The 11,713-nt window shown below is 38.5% G+C and overlaps 1 protein-coding gene and 1 long non-coding RNA gene across 2 annotated transcripts; both read left to right on the top strand.

Moving 5' to 3' along the window:
• Positions 1-4,661: 4,661 nt before the first annotated feature.
• LOC139140247 (uncharacterized) lies at positions 4,662-8,291 on the top strand. The gene is made up of 3 exons (XR_011553967.1): positions 4,662-4,779; positions 5,004-5,245; positions 7,798-8,291. It is a non-coding gene; the product is annotated as an uncharacterized lncRNA (long non-coding RNA).
• Positions 8,292-9,261: 970 nt separating this feature from the next.
• On the top strand, positions 9,262-10,795 carry LOC139145016 (uncharacterized). Its single transcript, XM_070715910.1, has 2 exons — positions 9,262-9,418; positions 10,557-10,795. Exons 1-2 carry the CDS (start codon positions 9,262-9,264, stop codon positions 10,793-10,795), a joined length of 396 nt encoding a protein of 131 aa, XP_070572011.1.
• Positions 10,796-11,713: the final 918 nt, after the last annotated feature.

Genomic DNA, 11,713 nt, shown 5'->3' with positions numbered 1-11,713 from the left:
GTACGTATTTGTAGATCACTCAAGATGCAGCTGATTGCTTGTACTGATGTTGAAGGACGTCTCACGCAGTCAGCCCTCTTTTTTTTACCTGGGCAGTTTGGCATAAATCCAATCCTTGAATCTTGATAAGCGCACACAGCTGGCTAGTAAACTGATAACTTTTATTGGTATAGTTAAGATTTCTAACTTCGCATAAATTACATGGTCTTTGGAGCAAAAAAACCCCCAAACCTTATGAAAGCTGTTGTTGCTGCCCTTAAGAACTGGACAACAATGATATTAGTGCACCTCTGTAGTACTTATTGTTTACCATTATTGAAAGCTCAGGGTTGAACAAAGGTTGATTTGATGAACCGGTATATAGATGTCAACAGCCCTTGAAGTCGATGTAGAGTACAAACGAAGCCATATCTAAGCGACATGAAGAGTTCAGGGACGATGATTATCTCAAACACTATACGCTATATTGACCGTCTGTCCGCCAAAACATTGTTATTTTACTGGTATATGGTCTATATTTTTCACGAATTTGCACAATTGAAACGATGCTATGTGGTTGCCTTAACACTTTGAATGCCCAAGTATATTTTTGTTGCATTTACACCATACAACGCCAACAATTACTTTCAGATCTAGACAATTTTTTTTCAGATTTTTCCCAAAATTTTGGTCTAAAAGTGCAGCCTATAAAAAATTGTCCATTTGGTCCAAAATCATAAAAAAGTTACAGAAAAATTAATAAAAATTGATAAAATGTTGCCCTGATATTTTTGGGTAGGAGGAATTACAGTGCTCAAAGGGTTACATGTAAAATAGATACGCAACAAAACGAGGATTACAAACCGGGATTACAAAGCGAACATTCCTTTATCCTTAATTGACACAATATCATTAATCTACATTACGTTTCACCTAGGTACCGCAACTCTACGTATGAGACGGACACAATCCACGTACAAAACAAACGATAAGCTTGGGTATCACGACACATTTGAAAGTCACCGACTCATTGATTAATTACAGTAAACCAGCATGGGGCAGCCGCTCTGTCCAGACTGAGAGATACACTTGATCTACATTGTGTTGCTTTTTTAGTTAGTTTCTAGTGAGAATACCTTCACCTCTTGAACTCTTAGCTGAAATTGTAAAAGAAACAGTTACATTGTAGATCAAGTCTAGTCAACTGTTATCTCTCAGTCAAGACAGCGGCTGCCCCATGCTGGTTTACTTTAATTAATCGACGAGTCGGTGACTTTGAAATGTGTCCGTGATACCCAAGCTAATCGTGTGTTTTGTACGTGGATTGTAAACGTCTCAAACGCTGAGTTGCGGTACTTAGGTGAAATGTACTCTAATCATGTTGCCGATTGCAAACCATATCGATAGTTTTGTAGGTTTTGTTCGAAGAAAAAAGTTGTTTCTGAAGACTAATTCCTCCGTGTGTCCATGAATTGAACACGTTTTCAACTTAACGCAACCTTTTGGTTCATATTTACGCACTGCATAAGTATTTTGTTGTGATTTGAAGTTACCAGTACAGTCTTTTTTATCTAGATCGTAATGCCCAAAATATTCGTGTCCATGTTTTCTTTTTTCAACTAAAGGTTTAAAAATAAGGTTCAAAAATAGGTTACACTAACTTTGTCAAACTGAACACCCATTTATGTTTTTATATAAGCATGCTTATTGTATATTTTGTCAGACTCATTTTAACTGGGACTGTACTTTCTCTTTGAAAAAAACCCCTAGTTATTGAGGACGCCATGAACTCCTTGAAGGTGGCAGGAGTGACAAAGCTGATGTACAAACAGGAGGAAGTAGTTGGGTTTGGCGACCTGGCGTACGACTGTGGCACGTCTACTTTGCTCAAAGAAGATGGATCAACTTTCTATCATGGAAAGTATCTCCTAATCTGGAAGAAAGTCGACGGCATTTACTACTTACACGTCGATTGTTACAATTCAAGCGAGAAAACGCCAGCACCCTAGCGAGACCAGATTATTTGGCAACACTGAACTTGCTGCGCAGTAAACAATGACACTTTCTCATAATGCGATATCGATTTGTAACATCTATCTTCAAAACTCAAATACGGTAACAAAAGCACAAATAATGTATTGAATGTGTTCGTTGGGTTGTTCATTGAAAAAGTAAATAGGCAAGGGATAACCAGTACAGGTTCTTCTCTCTGTAAGTTTTGAAAAACGACACCATATGTATGTATGTATGTATGTATGTATGTATGTATGTATGTATGTATGTATGTATGTATGTATGTATGTATGTATGTATGCATGCATGCATGCATGCATGCATGCATGCATGTATGTATGTATGTATGTATGTATGTATGTATGTATGTATGTACGTACGTGTGCGTGTATGTGAATGTATGTATGCATGCAGGCATGCATGCATGCCTGCCTGCCTGCTTGAATGAATGCATGCCCCCCCCCCCCCGGCCAACCTGCATGCACGCACGTAGGTGGGTAGGTAGGTAAGTAAGTAGGTAGATAGGTAAGTAGCAAATCATATTCCCCTTCCGAATACAAAAAATAAAACACATGCTGCAGTTAAAATATCTGAAATATTCCCAAGGGAATCTTTCAGCCATACTCTTTCAAAACTGAGAATGAAAATCAACGTTTACCGTGCAAAATCTTGCACTAGAAAATGGCCGCCATCGCTGTGTTAACTGAATTGGGAATGCAATTTTCTTTTTTTACGAAAATAAGATCTTGAAACCTTCATTTACTCCACGAGCTTACAACTTAACCGCCATACAAGCGGTAGACCAGTAAAGTATTGTAAAACATTTAGTGTGTGAACATCTGTACTTGAGGCGCATTTTAGTTTACGGTAGTACCCGCCTCGAAATGGAAGACTTTACACTTTCTGATTGAACTTTAGTCAAGGAAACCAGGAACCAATCTATTTTTAAAAATTATAAAAAAAACATTAATGATCACCGTGCAAATTTTGGTTCACGAGAAAACAAACTACATTTACGATTTTGAAACTCTAAATAGTAGCAATCCATGTATTAACTCTCTGAAGACAAATTAAATTTTCGGTCTTCACAGAACTAAGACAGTGAAAAGTTTACTCAGTTACTTATCCAAAGAGCTTCTAAGTTGAACCCCCGCAAGCAGTAGACCCGTAGTGTAAATTTTGAGATTCCCAATCTGTAGTCTGGGGCATTCTAGTACTTTGAGAAAAATCTCTGAAATCAAATGTATGTGGAGGTTTGTTTTACTGTAGCGTTAATTCTATTTTTAACTTGGGTCTTACTGCAGCACCGGGGAAATAGGTCAGCAAACGACGCGCCCCAGGTCACTCACTGGACGGGGTCTCGGGTCATAAACTATTGTAACTTCAGTGGCCCTGCGTACGATGCTGTGTGCTCATCTACGTTGGTAGGCGCTCGATGCACACCCGACTCCGGATTATGTTTTTTGTTGTTTTTCAAGAGAACTGCAAGAAAACGCTCACTTTCTCCCCGCAAGATTTTCGGCGCGCGTGACTGTGCACTTTTCCAATTGACTAAGCCGTAGCCCCCCACTCCCCCACACAACCAACCAGGGAGTGACAGGGCTACGGAACCGTAGCAAAGAAATTGCCGGGCTTGCTGGGATACAGTGCTTACTTTGGCATGGTTCTCATACGACCTTTGAACTCAGCTCCGACGACCCCGCCCCTTATAAGAAATGGTTGTAGAGACGCACATGACCTCATTCCATATCTACACCAGGCAACGTATTCATCTATTGAAATTTAACTTACATATTTTACAAAGCATACAATTTTTTCTGGGCCATGATACCCCTCCCCTTTTCGCTATGGAAGACACTCCATCTTCATGAAGGTCAAATAAGGTCAAACAAACAAATCATTGGACGCAGTAAAATTAGGCCGACCAGCGGGAGATACAATACTTGTTAAAAGGCAGAGCATAAAATCTGCAATAGTTAAAACAAATACAATAAAATACTGACCGACCAGCGGGAAATAAAACACTTGCAAATCGGAGAGACTAAAACACACAGACGTTTCGGGTACAATAAAATACTGACCGACCAGCGGGAAATAAAACACTTGCAAATCGGAGAGACTAAAACACCCAGACGTTTCGGGTACAACCCTTCGTTAGTACTAAAACTCGCTGTTGAAAGTGAAGACACAAGAAATTAAAACAAACAATCAGACGACAGAACGATCAAACGCATTAAAATATGTATTCGTTCCGGCTGGCGCCAAGTTTGAAAAGGTCATTGGGACATTGACTCTACCACGCGGGCCTTGAATGATTGTCATTCCTGGCAGGGCCCGGGTGGTAGAGTCAATGTTTCCGGCGTGTTCACATACACGTCGGCTAATATCATTTACTGCATCAAATGCACACACTGCAGCACGTTATATATTGGCGAAACAAAGCGTCGCCTAGGCGATCGCTTTGCTGAACACCTTCGCACCGTGACTAAACGTGGCTAAACATTTCTGTAAACCTTCCCATCGTGGTCGGTCTGACATGGCAGTGTCTGCTATTATTGCCACCACCACAGTCCCTCTGTGGATAGAGGGACTGTGCCACCGACTCTACCCGCCATAAACTCGAACAGGCATATTTTAATACGTTTGATCGTTCTGTCGTCTGATTGGTTGTTTTAATTTCTTGTGTCTTCACGTTCAACAGCGAGTTTTACTGACGAAGGATTGTACCCGAAACGTCTGTGTGTTTTGGTCTCTGCGATTTGCAAGTGTTTTAATTCCTGCTGGTCGGTCAGTATTTTACAGTATTTGTTTTAACCATTGCAGTTTTTATCCTCTGCTGTTTAACAAGTATTGTATCTCCCGCTGGTCGGCCTAATTTTACCGTATCCCTGCGTACGATGCTGTGTGTTCCGCTACAGCTAACCGCCCCGCTTACGGGCGATTAGCTGTAGCGGAACACACAGCATCGTGGTCGGCCTAAATTTTACCGTATTCATTTTCACTTGCTACAGTTTTATCCCTCTTTTGAGGTCGTCTGTAAATCCTTGGACGCGATTGGTCAGATTTGTCATTCTTCCGAACAGCAGAGTCAGAATGGCTATGGCTGATGTTGAATTGCACACCGCTCTCCGAGCTAGATTCGACTCAATGATTGACAGATATGAGTCCGGAGACCTTAAAGCATACAGTGAACACTTTACTGAAGATTGCACCCTACTTGCACCGGGCCGGGAGGTGCAGAAGGGACGCAAATGTAAGTATTTATAGTTACCCAAGATGCAGCTGATTGTGAAGATGCTTGTGTTGATGTTGAAGAACGTCTCACGCAGTTGACCCTCTGTCTTTCACACATACATCTTGGCATAAATCCAGTCCTTGAATCTTGATAAGCGCACATGGCTGGCACATGGCTGGTAAACTTATAAATTGCATTGGTATATTTTAGATTTCTGACTTCGCATAATTCACATGGTCTTGGGAGCAAAAAAATCAAACCTTTTGAAAGCGCTCTTTGCTGCCAGTCCACTCAGAACTGGACAACAATGATGCCCCTCTGTATAGCTGCAAAATTGTAGCGCTACGGTGAGGCGGTCGGTGAGTTTTGTTTTTTGCGACCTCGCTCACCAGTAGAGCTACAATGCCGAAGGCCCTGAAGCATACAAAATAAGCACGCTGCACATGGCACGGCATTTTCATGTAAAATCCCATATATTTACTGCATTTGGTCATACTGATTTATCGCTACTGAAGATTAAAAACTATATTACACTAACCTTGTCGTGTATGGAGTTTGGTATTTGTTCAAATACGTCGATCGCCTTCAAAAAACATTTCTTGGAGCCGCCTTTACCAACTTCCGGTAATGGCGGCTCCCAGAAACACGCTCAATGTTTATGGAACGCGATCGACGTGTCTGTGCTAATACCAAACCCCATAAACGACAAGGTTAGTGTAGTATAGTGTTTAGTCTTCAGTAGTGATAAATCGGTACGACCAAATGCAGTAAATATGTGGGATTTTACATGAAAATGCCGCGCCATGTGTGACGCGCTTATTTTGTATGCTACAGGGCCTTCGGTATTGTAGCTCTACTGGTGAGCGAGGTCGCAAAACCAAAACTCACCGACCGCCTCACCGTAGAGCTACAATTTTGCAGCTACCCCTCTGTAGTACTTATTGTCGACCGTCATTGAAATCCCAGGGTTGATTAAAGGTTGATATGATGAAACAGTATACAAAGGTCAACAGCCCTTGAAGTCGATGCAGTACAAACGAAGCCATACCATATGTGACATGAAGAGTTCAAGGACGATGATTATCTAACAAACACGGAACGTTATATTTACCGTCCGTCCGCCAAAACATTGCTATTTTACTGGTATACAGACTATATTATTCACGAATTTGCAAAAAATGAAAGGATGCTACATGGTTGCCTTAACCCTTTGAGTGCAAAAGTCAATTTGTGTTGCATTTATACAATACAACGCCAACAATTAATTTCAGATCTAGACAACTGTTTTCAGATTTTCCCCAAACTTTTGGTCAAGAAGTGCAGCCCACAAAAATTTATTGCCATTTGGTCCAAAATCATGGACACGATTGGAACTATTTTGGGAAAATTGGATGAGAGTAATTATTAGGAAAATGTAACGAAATCGAAATTTTTACATCTGAAATTTTACAAAATGATAGAATAGTGTAAAATGTGGAATATTTTTCTCATCGAACAAAATAACGAAAATACAACGATTTTTGCATACCTCTTTCATTAGATTGATTTTCATGAAAAAAGTTCATTTTTGTGTAAATGTACTAAAGAAACGAGACAAAATCCTTAAAATTTCTCTAATTGACGACTTTTGAGTCAGGGCACTTTTGAAATGCCCCTGACTTTTTCGTGAATTTAAGGCTTCAAAAACATTATATTCAGTCAGGGCACATTTTAAATGACCCTGACTGACTTAACTCTAAATCAATCGAAAAGCTTCATTTTGTTAGAGGAAAAGTGACAAACTGAGATTATTGCTAGTGTTTCAGCAATGAAGAAACTACAGACAAGCTCACATATTTTCATTCAAATATGAATATTGTTCAAATGTTTTGAACAATATTGCATTATATAGTATCATGCACTGATTCTTACTCATAACATTTCAACAGCATTGTAAATTTTAATAAAATTTTAAAGATGGTGAGCAAATATGGTGTAATATTAGACAAATTTCTAAAATTCTTGAGAAATTGTGCCAATCCAATTATCCCAATTTAGTTCCAATCGTGTCCAAAATCATGGAAAAAATTACAGAAAAATTTCATAAAAATGAAAACATGTTGCCCTGATATTTTGAGGAAAAACTACAGTGCATGTAAATCGATACGCAACAAAACGAGGATTGCAAAGCGAACATTCCTTTTACCTTGACACAATATCATTAATCTAATCATGTTGCTGATTCCAAACCATATCGATAGTTTTTTAGTTTTTGTTCGAAGTAGAAAGTTGTTTCTGAAAACTAAGTCCTCACGTTCAACTTAACGCAACTTTTTTTTCCTTTCCACGCACTTCATAAGTACTTCTTGTGATTTTAAGTTACCAGTACAATCTTTTTGGTCTAGATTTTAATGCCTATAATATTCGTCACCATGTTTTCTTTTTTCAACTAAAGGTTCGAAAATATGTTACACTGACTTTGTCAAATGAACACTCATTTATGTTTTTAGGTTTTTAGGTAAGTATGCATTTTATATTTTGTCAGACTCATTTTAATTGGAACTGTACGTTCTCTTTTTTAAAAACCCTAGTTATTGTGAACGACATGAACAACTTCAAGGTGGCAGGAGTGAAAAAGCTGATATTAAACCAGGAAGAAATCATTGGGTTTGGCGATCTGGCGTACGACTATGGCACGTACAGCTTGCTCAAAGAAGATGGATCGACGACTCTCTATTACGGAAAGTATCTCCTCATTTGGAAGAAAATCGACGGCATTTACTACATACACGTCGATTGTTACAATTCAAGCGCGAAAACGCCAGCACCCTAGCGAGACCAGATTATTTGGCAACACTGAACTTGCTGCAGTAACAATGACACTTTCTCATAATGCGATATCGATTTGTAACATCTATCTTCAAAACTAAAATACGGTAACAAATGCACAAATGTATTGAATGTATGCGTTAGGTTGTTCATTTAAAAAAGTAAATAGACAACGGAAAACCAGCAGTTTCTTCTCTCTTTAAGTTTGACGAACGACAACCATATCTCTTTGGTCCTCTTTCTGTCTCCATTTACATGTATGTATGTATGTATGTATGTATGTATGTATGTATGTATTTATGTATATACGCGCCTCGAAACTGAAAGATTTAAAATATCTTGAAATTTTCCCAAGGGAATATTTCAGCGATACTCTTTCAAAACTGAGAATGAAAATCAACGTTTACCTTCCAAAATCTTGCACTAGAAAATGGCCGCCATCGCTGTGTTAACTGAATTGGGAAATGCAATTTTCTTTTTTTTTACGAAAATAAGATCTTGAATCCTCCATTTACTCCAGGAGCTTAAAACTGAACCCCAACAAGCGATAGACCAGAAAAGTATTGTAAAACATTTAGTGTTTGAACATCTGTTTTTGAGGCGCATTTTAGTTTACGGTAGTATGCGCCTCGAAATGGAAGACTATAACTTTCTGATTCTACTTTAGTCAAGGAAAGCAGGAACCAATCTATTTTTAAAAAATCAAGAAAAAAATTTAGGATCACTGTGCAAAGTTTGGTACCCGCGAAACAAACTACTTTACATTTACGATTTTGAAACTAAATAGCAGTAATCCATGTATGAACTCTCTGAAGACAAATTAAATTTTCGATCTTCACAGAACTAAGACAGTGAAAAGTTTACTTATCCAAAGAGCTTCAAAGTTGAACCCCCACAAGCAGTAGACTAGTAGTGTAAAATTTGAGGGTCCGAATCCGTAGTCTGGCGTATTCTACTTTGAGACAAATCTCTGAAATCAAATGTATGTGGAGGTTTGTTTTACTGTAGCGTTAATTCTATTTTTAACTTGGGTCTTACTGCAGCACCGGGGGAAATAGGTCAGCAAACGACGCGCCCTAGGTCATTCACTGGGACGGGGTCTCGGGTCATAAACTATTGTAACTTCAGGGGCCCTGCGTACGATGCTGTGTGCTCACGGGAGGCCGCATAAGGCCTTGAACACATGGCATCGTACACAGGGCGTTACAGACTTCTGCAGAATCAAGATGGCCGGTTCAACTGACGTCTCCTTTGTTCTCACTGAAAAGTATACAAAAATGATGGCTCTGTATGAGTCTGGAGATATCAAATCATACAGTGAACACTTCACCGAAGACTGCAAGCTACTTCTATCAGGCAAGGAGGTGCAGAATGGGCGCAAAGGTAAACATTGGCTACTAAGATCAGCTTCAGTGATCATGCTTTTATGTATTTTCCTAATTTCAAGATATTGAAGCAGTCGTTGGTAAGAATTTAATGGTCTCTTTCACACTGACAATCCCTGATCATTTCTAATTCTCCATCCGAAGATCCACGTTATACCCGCAACCAGAGAACATTCCGCCGACCTCTGCCCTAAAGCTTGAAATGCTCTTTGTTTTGACTATGTTGGACCTTTAGATGCACTACTTTTGGGATATACCTTTCATATAGATTAGTAAAATCGAGTTCTTCTCTGTTAGTCTGTAGGCTTAGTGTTACGTATTACGCTAGTGATACATGATTGCGCAGTTGTATACCCCTCCTTTGGGACAGGTGAACACTAAGAATTATCGACGCAGTTATGTGGACTTGTATTTCATGAAAGGTTACACATTTTAATCAGTGAAGTATAGAGAAATAATGCCTACAACGTTCTTCATCCCAAACGAAACTTATACACTGGTCAAAATAGCTATGAAACCGCTGCCGTGTTAAGCGAGACTGTTTCATCATTTGGTAATGTGTATAAATTGTGCTCTGTCCAGGGAATTGCTGCCAAAAAAACAACGCGACTCCTGTTTGACACAGCAAAGCCTAAAATGCTGACTACTGTCGATTCTATTGCAACGTTCAGTACTTTCTGGTGATTTAGATGACAAAGGTTGTATTATCACTAGACATCTAAACATGTCATGTACCGTTGTTTCGTTTTGTTTACTAATGTCAAGTAAAACATAAGTTTACGCATGGCAAGTAGGTAGTCAAGATCGGCTCGTCAAATTAAGCATGAGAAGAGAACACAATTTGAACTAATTTGGGAGACCTTTAATTTAATTGTTCAATTTTCTCGAAAGTGTTAGATGCTCTAAGCTTATAGGTTAAAGTTACAACATTACAAATCACCAATAAAATCGAGTATATTGCAAAAAAGGAAATTAAAGCAGATGAGCTTACATTTGCAGATTGAACCAACACTATTACTATATCCAATCACATCAAATTTGTTCCAATTGTGTTAAAGTGGTATTGTTCAATTACCATCATCTTTGCAAACAGCCGAACGCTGTACTGTCTCATAATAAATTCGCTTCTTCTCCAGCTATTTACAACATCCTCCAGTCAATGAAGACCAGTGGCACTGCTAAGATGGCTATCACACAAAAAGAGGCAGCTGGTTTTGGAGACCTGGCGTACAGTTGCGGTACATATTCCACATTAAAAGAGGATGGATCACTTATCGATACCGGAAAGTTTCTCGTCATCTTGAAGAAAATAAATGGCAATTACTACATACACATTGATTGCAACAATAGTAACGGAGACAGCGGGAAACCTTGATTGAAAGAAAGTTAAAAACCCATGTCATTGGTCAGATTGTCTTGCAAGGAAATTTATTTCCTAGATCACAATTTCAATGGAAAACAAAAGGCTATGACACCTCCACAATCTTCTTCAAGACAAATTTATCCCTGGGATCTATTCTCCTGGTCTCGCTTTCCAGACCTTGTTTGCTTCGCGGAAGCATTAAGGTAGTGGTAAAGGCTATTTTTGTACCAATTCTTTTCTCAGAGTTAATGTCAAGTTTCAAGTGTTAGAATCAGGATATTAAGTTCACATTTTCAGGATAACTCCCTTACTTAATACTTTCTCCACAGTATATAAAAATTGTACATTTGCAGCCATTTTTTTGAAATATGACACCAGTAAATATTAAAATTTATTTTTTCATATTTTTTACATATTTGAATTTCATAATAATTGGATTGTATTAATATTGCCAGATTAGTTATAAATATATAGACACTATTAATTGTAAGATGAGTACGGCAGGATTTGTAAATACAATTTGTTTTTATGATTTTACATGGGTTTACATATCAAAAAATTCTTTCAAATTTCAAAATTTGATTTTTCAAAAGGTACTCCAAATACAGGAAAATTGTGCCTTACTCCTCTTGTCTGTAACCTTGTTAATAGGCTGTAAAAATTCCATGTCCATATCTCATTTCAATGGTTGGATTAAATTGGCATAAAATTATGTAGGAAAACTGTTATTCTGTCAAAAATGTTGAAAAAAGCCATATTTGCACCCATCTTTTGAAGTCACTGAGCAGTTTTTTTGGTTAATCTCACTTTTGACACCTCTTTGACTCTAAAAGAATCTAAAAATGCATTACAATAGCAGTCACGCATTCTGAATGCAAGCACTGCCTTGTCAAACTTTCCTGAAAAACAGCGAAAAATGACTTTCCCTTT

Source organism: Ptychodera flava, chromosome 1 (genome assembly GCF_041260155.1).
Source record: "Ptychodera flava strain L36383 chromosome 1, AS_Pfla_20210202, whole genome shotgun sequence".
Taxonomy (NCBI): Eukaryota; Metazoa; Hemichordata; class Enteropneusta; family Ptychoderidae; genus Ptychodera; species Ptychodera flava.
The sequence above is the reverse complement of the archived record's forward strand: the minus strand, read 5'-3'. Positions and strand labels throughout refer to the sequence as shown.